Source organism: Camelus bactrianus, chromosome 35 (genome assembly GCF_048773025.1).
Source record: "Camelus bactrianus isolate YW-2024 breed Bactrian camel chromosome 35, ASM4877302v1, whole genome shotgun sequence".
Classification (NCBI taxonomy): Eukaryota; Metazoa; Chordata; class Mammalia; order Artiodactyla; family Camelidae; genus Camelus; species Camelus bactrianus.
The window spans coordinates 28,501,198-28,515,863 of NC_133573.1; the positions used below are offsets into that span (position 1 = coordinate 28,501,198).

Genomic DNA, 14,666 nt, shown 5'->3' on the forward strand with positions numbered 1-14,666 from the left:
TCTGACTTGGAAACCAAGCACTTGGCCGGTGAGACACTGGGCACAGACACAGACTCAGTAACCGTGAGGCGGGGGCAGCACCCTCTCAGCGCGTCCCTCCCCGCCAGGACGAGGGGAAGCACTGCTGAGGCATCTCCCTCCGCGGGACCTTCCCTCCGGCCCGGCCCGCTCTCGGCCGGTTCCGCTGCCCCACGCCAGGCTTGGCCTCGGAAACCTGCTCTTGCCCATTTCCTCCGCACACCAGACAACCTAAGAATGTACTGAATTGATGAGGAAACAGGTGTAAAAATCACAGAACTGTTTCAAGTGAAAAAGAAAAATCTAGCTCTTTAATTTAAACTACAGTAGATTCTTTCTGGCCTTGGACAGGACCCCGTCTTAGGAGCTGTGGCTGGGTCCTCACCTCTTAAGAACTAAGGACCCCTTGGGGGTTCTTTATAGAACCCCGATCTACAAAATTGGTGCCAAAGATGATATTATTTTAATATTATCAAGGCTTTATGAATAGATTTTTTCCTAGGATCCATGACATTTTACATTAGGTACAGAGTAACTAATAGTAATTTAATTTTTGCTCAGTGGAAGAAAAAAAGCTAATTTTTCTTTTTTGCAAATTTTGTTGTTGTTACAACACGTAGGGGGATGGTACTCCTCAACTCACCAAATTCAAGTTGTCTTTAACATTTATGTTACATGCTTTTACACAGGAAAGGAATTTCCCCAGGGGTGCAGAAATGGCAGCAATAATTAACAGCAACAAACAGCCAGTAACAAACGTGGCATCCTCCAAACGGAAATGCCCAGCATCTCAGGCCCTCCTTTTCTTCTCAGGCCCAAACTCCTCAGATACTAATTTGTGAAATTCGCCGTTCACACAGAACTGAGCTAGAGCGCCCCCTGCCAGGATTTTAGCTGAAGTGTTTGTTGGAGGCTGAGTCCAGTTCCGGCTGTCACAAAAATAGAGCCAATAAGTGAGGATCATCAGATGAGCCGGTTACACAAGGAGACATGAACTCGCTTACATGAGAGGTCAGACTTAAGCCTAGGAAGACCGTTCATCTGTTCATTCCTTGAACAAGTATTTCTTGAGCACCTGCCAGGTACCCACTATAGCTCAGTGCAGGGGGTGAGACACACATTCAGTACCTCACCTCGGCGTCTTAAATGCAATCGTGAAAGCAACAGTAGAGGGAAAGACAGAACTATGGGACCTGGCTGACGGTGGGGGTGAGGGAAGGCTTTCCTGAGGAAGTGACATAGAACTAAGCTGGGAAGGAGGGCAGGAGATGGCCAGCCAAGAGTGGGGTGGGGGGAGGGCAGGGCGGCTTGGTGAGAGGCATGGAGGGGACCAAAGGCCGTGTGGCCGGAGGGGAAGAGAGGCAGCAGAGCCTCGAAGGCTTCTTAAGGATTTCAGTTGTTATTCTAAGAGCAGCCAGCAGCTTAGGAAAAAGTGAGGTCATCAAATACGCATTTCTAAAGATGATGCGGGCTGCCTCATGCACATGGAGCAAAGACTTGCAGGGGTAGCAATCTGAAGGTTATTGCTGCTGTTCAGGGAAGAGAGGTGGGGAGGAGAGAGAGAGAGAGACAGAGAGAGATCTTTGAAAGATACTGAGGTTGGAGACTGATGGGAGTGGTGGTGAGGGAGAGGGGGTCTGGTCTCCAGCTACGCCGAATGGCTGGCACTTAAGGCAAGGTCCTGGACAGCTTCTAGACGATGGGCACCCTTACTCAACATCGTCCACACGCTTGGAGTCTGGGGCGATCCGAAGGCCCTCCCTAGGATAAGCCAGACTCTGGCTACCCACTCACTACCACCGAAGTATCCCCTCAGAGCGAGCTAAGACCTGCTTGCCTCTCCCCGCTAACTCGCAGGAATCACGTGCCCTACTCCCACATCTGTTGAACACGCCAACATCCGGGTCAAGAGTTACAACCTGAACTCCAGGGAGCGGTATGTTTGTAACTCGGGTTTCAAGCGCAAAGCCGGGACGTCCAGCCTGACTGAGTGCGTGTTTAACAAGACCATGAACATCACCCACTGGACCACTCCCAATCTCAAGTGCATCAGTAAGTAGCCGTCCCTACCCTGTTCCTCCACACCCTTTGCCAAGGCCTGGCAGAGAGCAGCCCTGCAGTGTGGGCAGCTGAGTGAGCTAGAGGTCTGGGTTGAGGTCTGAGGCCAAATAAACCAATGGGCCTCCAAAACACACCTCCAGGAGGCGATAATACCTGGGCCTGGGTGGTGGGCAGCTGGCGGGGAGGTGGGGGGGGGGGTCACAATTCTGAGTTCAGATCCTGGCTCTGCCACTTAACCGTCAGTGAGACCGAGGGCGAGGGCTTTAATGTCTTGGAACTCTTGGTTCCCGATCTAGAAAATGGACCGATGTCAACATTCTGGGTTGTAGGAGGATTTAGCGAAATCTGGTAAATATTAACTGTTACTACCATCCATGCTTTAAGATCATGGCAGCAAGAATTCAGCTACAGACAAAGGCGTGTGCTCATGGTCTGCGTGCTTCCCAGAGAGCTTTCCCAATTCCTCCCTGGGAGGCAGCCTGCCACCCCTCCTTGTGGGTACCCACCCAGGCAATGGAGGAGACACACGGAGCACAGAATCACTTAGCCCAGTCACCACGTCTGGGGCCCAGCCAGTGCTCTAGACCAAGGGTGAGGGAAGGTCTCCAGTTTTGGTTCTTAACCATCCGCAACCGGATAACCACGCGAGAAGGGGAGCAATCTTGGAGTGGGAGCTGAGAGAGCTATTTTCGGGAATACGAAGCCCCTTATTCTAGAAAAGAAAAGGTTAGCCCAGGGTCTAACAAGAGAATTATGATTTAACAAACACTTACTGTATACGTGGTGCATGTCCAGCCGCGATGTTTTCTCAAGTAACATTTGGGAAAATTCTCAGCTCCTCTCTGGGGGAAGCAGACAGAAGGGGTTATTCAACAGCAAACTCACCGCCGTGGAGCTCCGTGAAAAGCCAGACTCTCATTGAATCTTTAGCGTCTAGATCACCCTGGGCCCCTCCCCTTCCCCTGCACGACCAGCCTGCAGCCAGGCAAGAAGGAAGCCTCCTGCTGGCAGCCGAGGTGCCTGCTCCCCACCCCAGGGCATCTCCTGCACTAAGGGGATGAGCTGGGTGAGGACGGGGAAGAGCCGTAACCCTGCGGTGAGAACACAGGTGTCTAACTCTCCAGCCAGGGGACCCACTGGGATCTGTAATCCAGGAGCAAAAAGAAGGGCTTTCTGCCATAGGGAGAGTGACGGAGTATTCACAGTTCCAATTCCCTTGAGTAAATGAATTGAGACGGAGAAGAGTTGCAGGCTCCGAACAGAACTGGGCGGGCTGGGGGAGGGGAGAGGAGAGAAGTGGGCGGGGCCTGGAATCAGAGACTTTTAGAACCCGGAGGCTGGAGGAACCTTCCGGTTTCATCCCCAAGAGCCCCCACCTTTCACCACTAACAATTCTCTGTTATTTTTCCCAAACTCTTGTGACAAAAAAAATCTGTTGAGTGATCATTTATTTTTATCACTGTTATCATTCCAGCCAAAAATAAAAAGGCATCAGACACTTAACTTGTGCAATCTTTTTGAAAGGCTAGGGGAAAAAATAGATTGCAGTCGGTTTGCATTTGCATGGGAGCTGCAGACCCAGATCGTTACCTATTTCTTATGCTTCTGACCTAGCCAGATGTGTCCGTTTTAAATTTATGTATTTACTTTTTAATTTACATCCAGTTCTGAGCCACCCTGGGTTCCACCCTCAGGATGGTAAATGCCATGTCCTTATCCTCTCTCTAGGAGACCCCTCCCTGACTCACCAAAGGCCACCCCCCATGACAACGCCGGCAGGGGTGACCCCAGGGCCAGAGAGCCACATCTCTTCTGGAAAAGGTAGGAATGTCGGAAACTTCTTCCGGACTCCGATTCCCTGCTACCATCAGGACCCCACAGAGCCCTCAGATTCGTGGACCACTGCCGGAGTCCCACTGCAGACTTATAGAACAGCACACACCTTGGGTTCACGTCAAGCCTAAGAATTGATACTCGTCTTCACTTTCCCGTTTAAACCAAAGTTGCTTGATTGCCAGGTTCCACGTGTGCATAATTGATGATGGCCTAAAATCCACTCCTGGTAGGTCAGATCACACTGTCGTAGACACACGGCCCTGGGACCGGAGGGGGTCTGGGGTTCTGCCAGCCTTGCACATCAGCCTTCCCGGGTCCCATGGGCGCTGGCAGGAATTGTGACCGTCCTGGGTCAGATACTCTCTCACCCAGCACAGCAGGGCCACCGACACACGTCATCAATTCCCTCGCCCCCACATCCCTTAAACAGGCCTAAACAGACGCCCGGACATAGGTCGCTGGAGAGGAGGACGGAACATGTGGCTCTGTGTTCCAGAGGGAGGGGCTGTCTCCACCTTCCAAGGCCACCTAAGCATCCTTGGAAAGACAGTGCCGGGAAAGGGCCATCAGCGCCTCTGCTGGCGCGATGCACAGAAACGGGAGGGACTGGTGCGGAGCCGTCTCCCGAGAACCCCCACCCTGGATGCTTTAGGAGGCGCTGGCATGGAGCTGCCACATTCTTGCATCCCCACCAAGTCTTAGGTAAACTCTACCCCAATTTCCTCAGCACTGTCCCCATGTTAAGAAAACCCGAGATCTTGGATGCTAAATATCCTGGGACAACGTGTCCTGTATCCTCCGATACCCCGACTGGACCCTGTGGCCCACTGCGCAGTGTGAGGCTCTCCCTGGCCCCCGTCTCCCTCCCTTCTGGGCACAGGCATCTTGCTCTGGTTGACAGAACGGCTAGCGAGCAGGTCCTTAAACATGGACACACGCTGAGGCCTCCATGGAGCTCTGGGTGGTCTGGGGAGTATCTGGGAAGTAGGGGCCTAGAAGTGCCCCCAGGGACTGGTGCACAGCCGAGGTGAGGAGCACGGCTGGAAGATGGATGGAGAGGCCAGAGAAAGCTTTCCTCCCACTTAGCTGATGACAGACAGGAGGAAGGGGTTGGGGTACCGGCCAAGTGTAAGATTGGGGTGATTCCAGAACCCTTTGATACGAGTCACGCCCAGTTCAGGAGGCCTTCCCCAGCCTTGGCTTCATGCCCCAAACACTTGGTCCAACAAAGATGCCCGGGGAAATCTCAGAGGTGCATGACCTCTGAGGCAGGTGCCGCGGCCATGGGCACTGGATGGACACACGCTGCGGGGGGCACACGAGGTGCTGACCAAGGGTCAAAGGGCATGAGGGCCCCTCCAGCACAGTGGCTGGGAGAGCGTGGGAAAGCGGCCCCAAACACGTGGTGGGACAGCCCAGGACGCGGGGATCACGGCCACGCGAGCTCACCCTTGGCTGCACGGCTGGGCTCCCAAGAGCCGTGTGGTCATAGGGGAAGACCCCGTTTCCATGGAAGGAGAGCAGCACAGCTGTGCCGCCATAACTGACGGTTTGGGGCAGCCGCTGGCCAGCTGGGGTCAGGGAAGAAAAGGACCTGAACACAAGGCACGCGGACCACCCTCCCGAGATGAGCGGGTCACCCAGATCCGCTCTCCAGAGGTCAGACTGGCCGAATCTCAGGATCCCCTCATTTCAAAAGTTCTGTGCAAACACATAGAAAGCAAACTAAAGTTGGCGTCCCATGGCGTAGAGTCTGCAAGCACAGTTCCACTCGTCTGTTTGAGATGGGTCTCTTGGTCTCCTACGAGCCTCACTGGTAAGCACTTCTCTAGGGCCTGCTTCTACTCAGACCTTTGGGATCGTTAGCTTATGGGCCCATGATAACTAACTAAACCCCCCAGCGTTCCCCCAAGCCCCGCGGCCGTTCCAGGTGGATGAAGATGTTACCCACTTACGGGATTTTCCCGGAGATCCGCGAAGCAGCTCCCCCCCAGGGGAGGGCTGGCCGGGGCGGGCTGGCCAGGGCGGGCCCACTAGAGCAAGCGTGAAGGCCACTCTGTCCCAGAGCCGAGAAAAAGACACTGTCCTAAACATTCTCCTTGTCCATGTCTTGCACTTCCCTGCAGAGCCAACTTTTCCTTCCAAGTCAGATGCCCCAGGGGCCAGCGGGCCTGCTACTGAACCAGGCTCCAGGCTGACGCCACCCAAACGTCCTACTGCAGGAACCACAGGGGTAGTCAGACCTGAGCCCTCCCAAGTCCCACCTCAGACAACAGCCAAGGCCCTGGAACACACCCCCTCCGTCTCGCAGGACCCGCCCGGTTAGTGCTGGCTTTGCCCGCTTGAGGAGCGGTCAGCCTCCCGTGCCGCTTCCGAGACGCGGATGCAGGTCTGGGGCGAGCAGAGCGTCGCACCCTCCAACCCAGAGTCAGGTCGACGGAGCGAGCAGCCCTCTGCCCCCTGCTCTCTGCCACAGCCTCCTTGCTCTGGCCTCTGCTCTCTGTGCTCCGCCCCGGCTCCGCTTTGCTGGAAGAAAAAGCCTGTCTCGGAGACGGGACAAGGCTCAGCGTCTTAACCCGCCTGCACGGCAGAACCTTTGCCTAAAACCTGAGTAACAGCTGCCTCCTCTTGATATGGGAGGACGGAGGAAGCTTTCCATGATCTGGGGTCACGATGCGTGGAGGCGGGGGAGCACTCGGTAATCACGTCTTCTGTAAGAGCGTATCTGATTCTTAAGCATGGCCCAGCATCTAAGCGAATCACCCTGTTCTGTGCCAAAGCGAGTTTGGTTTCGCCAGCCGTGAATCTCTCGAGTCTTTTAAGATGAGAGCCACGCTGCACGGGATTTCTCCTGCTTAGTGAGAAACTAGTACCTTTAGGATCGCGGCAGTAACTAAGCTGCAATCTCCTCTCCGCAGGTGCAGTTCAATACAGGGCCAGAGCTGTGACTGGTAAGTGATCTGCCTTTGTCCTGGTGGTGCTTATGGTCAGGGGACCTCGTGCCAGGGTGCTGGACAGTCCTGGTTTACGCCTGCTGTCCCAACATGGTCACCAGCAGCTTCCCTGTTCACTCTCAAAAGTGTCTATGCTTAGATGGTACATTACACAAGCCCCCTGATTCTGCAATCCCAGCATGCCTAGTTCTATTAACGTCGGTCGATTCTCACGTCCAGCTATTCAGTTCTGCTAAGCAGGGCTACCCTGCCGTCAGAAGACCACAAGGTGGGGGGAGGGAGTAGCTCAGTGGTAGAGCACGTGCTCGGCACGCGCGAGGTCCTGGGTTCCATCCCCAGTCCCTCCATTAAAAATCAAATAAAATCAAAACAAATAAACCTAATTTCCAACCCCCACCCCCAAAAGAAAACCCCAAGGGACTGCTGCTCTCACTAAATGATGCAGTTCTTCCACGAGCTGCGTGCACCCTTCACAGGGAGTTAGCACCATGCCCTCAACAGCAACGTGCTCACTCCTCAGCGTTAGGGGCTGCTTTTTACAGAAGATGCACCCAGCATCACGGCCAGGAGAGCAAGCAAGTAAATGTAAGGAGGAAGATGGAAAAGTGTTTGCAAGAATTAAAGAAAAAGGGGAGGGGACGAGAGGGGAGGGAAAAGGAGAGCGAAAAGAAAGACGGGAAAGCAGGGAGAGATGCATGTAGGAAGAAAGAATCTAAAGCTTTTTGTCTGACATGTTTTCCATAAGCCCGAAAAACACTATTATTTCACATGGGGAAAATGATTTCTATTTTCTGTTCACAAGCTTTCCTGCGAGAGAATGATTCAAGCTTTTGTGTTCTATTCTGTCTGCACCAAGTGTCATCTGGGAAAGAACCAAGTGGCTCTGGTTATTTCTGCAGTCAGTTGATGGGAGTGGTTTTGAAAAATGATCAAAACGTACTTGCAACACCAAGATATCTTTAAAAGGCTCTCTGGAGAGTATTTTCATGGAAAAGCTGGCACTTAATGCCAAGGACACTGAAACAAAAAAATGTTTATCATTTAAGAGATGGCCAGTAAATAAAGCAGCCAACCTAAGTTTTCTTCTTGTGTCACATACCAATTAATCTTAACAGGTACAAAATATTCTATTGTTTGGATTTGCCATAATTTATTTAGCCAACCCCCTACTGGGACATGTGATGGCTTACATTCTTTTTATTTATTTATTTATTTTTTACTTTATTTTGGGTGGAGGAGAGGAAGTAATTAGGTCTATTTATTTATTTTAGAGGAGGTACTGGGGATTGAACCCAGGACCTCAAGCATGCTAAGCATGTGCTCTACCACTTAAGCTATACCCTCCCCCTGATGGCTTACATTCTTGAGCTATTTTACAATGATTAATTGGGAAAACCATGTAACATTTTGCATATGTGCAAGGATATCTGTAGGAAAAAAATCCTACACACAAAATGTGAGGGCCTTTTTTTTCCTTTGTGGATCTTTTTTTTAATTTGAGTTACGGTCAGTGTACAATGTTGTGTCAATTTCTGGTGTGCAGCACAACCCTTCGGTCATACATGAACACACACACATTCATTCTCATACTCTTTTTCACCATGAGCTACTACAAGATCTTGTATATATTTCCCTGTGCTCTACAGTATAAACTTGTTTATCTATTCTATATATACCTGTCAGTATCTACAAATCTCGAAACTCCCAGTCTGTCCCTTCCCACCCCTTCATGGATTTTCAAATAACCATTTTATTAAAGGCTCTAACCTGTATTTTTTTCCAGTTCATGACTTTCACTAGATTCAAACATCAGAAACTCTCTCCCCAATTCTGAAATGTCACATAACATTAACTGAACACCTCCAACAGACAAACAGCTCTGTGCAAGGAACTGTGAAAATAGAGATTAAAAAAAAAAAAAACCTTTAAATCTTTTATGTTGTATGAGTAAGATTTCCTTCTTTCAGACTGTTTAATACCAACATGTTAACGACTGACTCTAAGACAGGCCAAGTCACTGCCAGGAGACATGAAAACGAAAGCTCTCTCAGTAGGTGTTACGTTTCATCGGCTGAGAGGATGGAAGCTAAAATTAAAATCGTGCCCGTCTTCCAGAAACACTTAACGATGGGTAGTTTCTTCAGAGCATGTCATACACAACCCCAGCCATGAACCCCCAGAGTGTCGGGTACAAGTGGTTCCTGGGGCGTCGGGGGGGGGGGTTGCTGTACCTGCGTGAATAAGCCATCAGCGGACCGTGTTCGTGAGAAGATACATAAAATGCCTTACCTTAAGCAGTCACTCAGCAGATATTAACTTGATGTTTTTATCAGCCCGTTGATATTACTGATATGATTTTAAAAAAAAGCTGTGTGAAGGATTATCATGCCCTTAAGCGGCTTTTTTAGTACAAGATGGTAAACAGGAGATGCTCCCATAATTATTAAATGAGCGAGCAGGTACTCATCTCAGTGTGAGGGCTTTAACACTTCGGTACACGTGTGGGGAGACGTCCACGTTCCACTGTCTTAGCTGCAGGTGGGCTCACTCGGCAGTCCTTTCCATCACCCACTACACTCAGTTATTCCCGTTCCTGTCTCTGATCCTCGCCGAGGCTATTCTAGAAGACTCCTGGTTGTGAAATAAAAGGTCAGAATGTCACCCACGACGGTGTTTACGCTGCCACGTTCATTCGGGGCACCAGGAGTGCAGAGTCTGCCTTTCAGACCGTATCATCTCTCTTGTTTTCTCACATCTGAGATGCCCTGGCTGCAGTCCACCTGCTCAGCCTCTCCCAGGAGCCGGCTCTCTGCTGGCTCGCTCACCCGGTCAGGCAGTATAAACAGAGCTCCTGCCCTGCGCCACACACGGCCCCACCCTGCAACCCATGCAGATTTCTCATCAAAAAGCAAACAACACTGTACATGTGTTTCAGCTTATGGAATGTTAATGGTTTAATTCCACCAATTAAGTGTCTATTGAGTGCCTGCTCTGAACCCAGCACTTACTGTGTGCTCAGTAGAGCAACAGAAAAGAAACCACTGCTCCGGAATAAGAAGCTGACGCCCTGACTTCAGCTGTCTTCAGCGGATGCCGGCACAGGCACGTCACAGCCACGGCTCCCTGACTGACCCAGCTGGCAGGTACCGCTGAGGAGAGACGGTCCCCTGTAACGTCACCAAGTACAGCTGATTTACAGTATGGTGTTAGCTTCAGGTGCACAGCACAGTGATTCAGTACTCTTGCAGATTTCACTCCATTACACACTATTACAAAATAGCGGTTATAATTCCCTGGGCTATACAGGATATCCCTGAGGCTTCTCTATTTTATGTATAGTCGTTTCTATCTGTCAATCCCTACTCTTAATTTGTCCTCCCTCTCTCCTTTGGTAACCACAAATTTCTTTTCTGTATCTGTTTTTCATGTACATTCACTTGCATTATTTTTTAGATTCCTCATATAAGTAATATCATACAGTGTCTTTTTCTGTCTGATTTGTTTTGCTAAATGTAATATTCTCTAGGTCCATCCATGTTGCTACAAGTGGTTATTTATTCTTTTTAATGGCTGAGTAATATTCCATTGTGTGTATACAGATACATATACCACATCTTCTTTATCTAGTCATCTGTCCGTGGACACTTAGGTTGCTTCCATGTCTTGGCTGTTGTAAATAATGCTGCTATGAACATTGGGGTGCATGTATCTTTTCAAATTAGTATTTTCATCTTTTCTGGATATATGCCCAGGAATGGAATTGCTGGATCCCATGGTAGTTCCATTTTTTGTGTTTTGAGGAACTGCCATGCTGTTTTCCATGGTAGCCACACCAATCTACATTCCCACCAACAGCGTAGGAAGGTTCCCTTTTCTCCCCACGCTTTCCAGCTTTTGTTATTTGTACACTTTTTGATGATGGCCATTCTGACCGGTGTGAGGTGATACTTCACTGTTACAGAGGGCCCTCGCATCGCCCACGTTGAACAGTGGCCACTGGCTGTCTCTGCCACCTTCTCCATCGTAGACCCTGCATCACTGTAGGTGGAAGTCAAGGCAGGAGGGAGCTCCTGACCTTTCTGGCTTTGTGTTCAATAACCCACCTCTTCTCCTCCCTCTTCCAGAGGCTGATTCTCCTCCCTCCTTCCTCCTGTCTCACCATATCCTCTCTCTTCCTTTTTCTTCAATCCATGCACCCCCTGGAAAGCACAAAAGGGTGGAGAACTCGGCAGTTGATATATGAATCCATTGTTTTGGTGATTCTGGTTTCAGGTTCTTTACTGAATTAGCCTGGACATGACTGAGGAAGAGGCCAGCGGTCTGAGCTCAAGTGGCTGAATTCAAATCGCTTTGCGGAACCACGGGCTCAGGAGCCCTCCTGCTTGAGTTTATTCTCACTAAGGAGAAACAGGAAGCAGCCTTGTGAAAGTGGAACTACATCAGCTTGCCTCTTCCAGTAAATCCCCGCGTGGACGGTAAATGCACGCCACGCCGCCTAGTCACTGTGAAGAGACAGGTTACCACGGGGTGCAACATCTCTGCCTTAAAATGCAGCTTTTATAATAATGATTAATGTTAAGTCTTAAAACTCAAAACCTCTTTCCCTGATTTCTCATGTTTTCTGTTACTTTTTGGGGGGGAGGTGGTACTTAGGTTTGTTTGTTCTTAATGGAGGTACAGGGGATTGAACCCAGGACCTCATGCGTGCTGAGCACGTGCTTCACCACTGAGCTACACCCTCCCCCGCCCCCCATTACTTATTTCGGAATGACTTTTCTATGCTCATTTTTATTTACTTAGGTGCAGGTGGTTTTGTTTTTGTAACTTTAGTGTCTCTTCTGATTACAAGGTCATTGCAAAAATACCAGGCGGCTGGGGGGGTGGGGGTGGACCAAACTTTTTAAAAAAGAAAATGAGTTTATCTCCAGTACCAAATGATTCCTTAATACTTTGGTGCATATTTGTCACCACTTTTCTGTGCCTAGGGACACACACACGGCTCACTGGAAATTATTTTTGATTCGTGTTTCTCAGCCAGCTTTTTCACTTAAGCTACTGTAAACATCTTTGCATGTTAACAAACATAGATTCACTTCATAGTTTTAAAAGCTGAATATGCCACTGTATGGGCGTGCCACACTTTATTTAACTAAGTTTCTATGGATAAGAGACTTAGATTAACATTTTAAAAATTATTTTAAGTAATACTTCAGTGAATACTCTGGTGTGTATGTTTTCCCATTTCCTTAGGACGAATTCCTAAGGTGGAACTAGACTCAGAGGCAGTGGTCTTCCCTGATGCTTTTGTAACACGCCGCCAATTGCGCTTGAGAAAAACTATACCCATTTCCCCTCTTCCCCTGCAGAGAACCCAGGGGTTTCCCCTCATCCTTACATTTAGCTGTTCTGCAGTGGAGTTGTGTTTGAAGGCCAAGTCGTGGAAGATGCATCCTTGTGCACAGGGTGATGTGCTGGCTGTACGGGTCCGGGAGACGAATGCACCTCCTGGTCCACAGTGAGACTCCTGGGTCCCCGGATGTTCAGGGCTGTCACCTGGCACGTGGAGCGTGTAGGTGATTTTTGCAGGGGGATTTCACAATATTAAGGCAAACTGGCCAAATCTGCTTGGAGCTTATGATTGATGCAAGTGTTTTAAAAATTGTTATGGTCTTTGGAGTTAACAGATACACGTTACTATATATAAAATAAATAAACAAGGACCTCACGTGTAGCACAGGGAACTGTATTCAATTTCTTATAATAACCTGTAATGGGAAAGAATCTGAAAAAAAATATGTGTATATATGTATATGTATAACAGAATAGCTTTGCTATACACCTGACAATAACATTGAGAGGGTGAGGAGAAAAGGGGACCCTCCTACACTGCTGGTGGGAATGTAGCTTGGTGCAATCATTATGGAAAACAGTATGGAGAGTCCTCAAAAGACTAAACATAGACTCACCATATGATCCAGCCATCCCGCTCCTGGGCATATATCCAGAGGGAACTCTAATTCAAAAAGACACATGCACCCCAGTGTTCACAGCAGCACTATATACAATAGCTAAGACATGGCATAGTAAACAATCTTATGGTTACTGGGAAAAGGGATAAATCTGGGAGTTTGAGATTTGCAAACGTTAGCCACTATACATAAAAATAAATTTAAAAAACAAGTTTCTTCTGTATAACACAGAGAACTATATTCCAATATCTTATAATAACCTTTAATGGAAAAGAATACAAAAATGAATGTCTGTATATGCATGACTGGACCCTGTGCTTGTACACCAGAAACTGCCACATTGTAACTGACTGTATTTCAATTTAAAAAAAAAACTAAAAATTAAGAAAAAAGGAAACTAACACTGTAAACCAACTGCGTGTCAATAAAAGATAAAAAAAATCTAAAACATAAATGAAATAGGGATGCTCTCCCTGCCCTGGGGCTCCTCCCTCTCGCACCCACCTGGAGACCCCTCCCTGCCTAACAATCTCAAAGGCCTGGTGGCTGGGGCCTGCCCCCCTCAAGCCCCTTCCTCTCACCACCCCTGCAGGTCCTTCCAACTCAGTCAAAACATGTGCTTTCTCTTCTAAGCTGTGACACCTTTCTTATAATACGTCCTCTCCTCATCACTCTTCCTCCGCCATAAGTTGCAAATAAAAAAATAGTAAAGATGACATTGGAAGGAAAACAGCACTGCCCGCTGTTTCTAAATCAGGATTCTGTGAAGGGGGAGAAAAGGGGGACCAGTGAGGAGGACCCCTGCCCTGTCCCCTGACTTTGGACTTAGACGCAGATGCTCCTCCCGCTGTGGTGCAGGCCTCCGCCCCGTCGCGCCTACCCCCAGCTTCTGATCCCTGAGGCCCTTACTCTCCCCTCCAGACTCACCCTGTCCCTGCCCCGTCACCCAGTCGCTCCATTGGGGAAGACAAGGATGGGGATAACGTGAATGGGGACCGTCTGAGGGGGTGGCCTTGGCAGGAGAGGAATGTCCTTTCTGCCCAGATGCAGACGGGACCGAGCCATGCGACCTGGGGCACCACTGGTAACAGTGCGGGCTGGAGGGCGTTCGGATCTCCGGGCAGGAGGGTCAACCCTGCAACACCCTGAGTCTCAGAAATGAACCCACGGCCAGGACTCTGTGAGTGACGCCAGCTCCGTTCTGCTCTTTTCACAGCGGCCGTCTCCGTACTCGTGGCCGTGCTGGGCGCTGTGTGTGTGGGGTTGCTCCTGGTGTGTTACAGAAGGTCCAGGTAAGTGGCACAGAGTCGCCCTGGACAAGATGCCTCCTCCCCTCCCCTCCAGGAGAACAGGGCTGCATCCTAATGACCCGAGCTGCCCTCTCAAAGGAAGATCAAATTATCTCAACATAAAGATTATACGATCCTTCGAGCCTAATGTGACAAGATGAACATCCCGTGAAATGCTACTGTAAAGCCAAAATGACAGTCATCGAAAAATTCACACAAATCTTCAAAAAGCTGTTCGTGCCATCCCAACCAGGAAGAAATGCCAAAAACCTCACAGTTCAGAAATCAACAAAATAAGGTTGATAGTTTACTCAAAAATGTGTCAAAACAATCCCCCTCAAAATGCTAAATGCTGGCAAATAGAATGTAACTTTTAAAAGGATTTTCAGAATACCATTATAAGTAATTTCCACATAAAACGTTGTATTTGGAGCTACAGTCTTAATGCATACAGTCATTATAGTTTCCTGAGTATACTAAAAAAAAGCACACACCATCTTTTAGGAGTAATACATCGAAAATATATTCTTAAAAAGAAT

The 14,666-nt window shown here is 49.1% G+C and overlaps 2 protein-coding genes across 11 annotated transcripts in view; one reads left to right on the plus strand and one right to left on the minus strand.

Moving 5' to 3' along the window:
• FBH1 (F-box DNA helicase 1) overlaps window positions 1-14,666 on the minus strand; it is an 86,695-nt gene that overhangs the window by 27,343 nt on the left and 44,686 nt on the right. For all 5 annotated transcript variants that reach the window (XR_012504187.1, XR_012504191.1, XR_012504188.1 and 2 more), the window contains one exon: window positions 2,853-2,921. The gene's annotated coding sequence lies outside the window, so the exon portion shown is untranslated. The remainder of the gene's footprint in view (window positions 1-2,852; window positions 2,922-14,666) is intronic.
• Window positions 1-14,666, plus strand: part of IL15RA (interleukin 15 receptor subunit alpha) — a 36,014-nt gene that overhangs the window by 20,626 nt on the left and 722 nt on the right. For 2 of the 6 annotated variants that reach the window (XM_010961887.3, XM_074358174.1), the window contains exons 2-6: window positions 1,876-2,070; window positions 3,808-3,900; window positions 6,042-6,236; window positions 6,834-6,866; window positions 14,055-14,130. In XM_010961887.3, the coding sequence (XP_010960189.1) occupies window positions 1,876-2,070; window positions 3,808-3,900; window positions 6,042-6,236; window positions 6,834-6,866; window positions 14,055-14,130 (592 nt within the window). Of the gene's footprint in view, window positions 1-1,875; window positions 2,071-3,807; window positions 3,901-4,040; window positions 5,732-6,041; window positions 6,237-6,833; window positions 6,867-7,671; window positions 7,952-11,141; window positions 11,478-14,054; window positions 14,131-14,666 lie in introns of those variants that run through there. The other 4 variants (XM_074358172.1, XM_074358170.1, XM_074358173.1 and 1 more) reach the window with 4 other exon arrangements.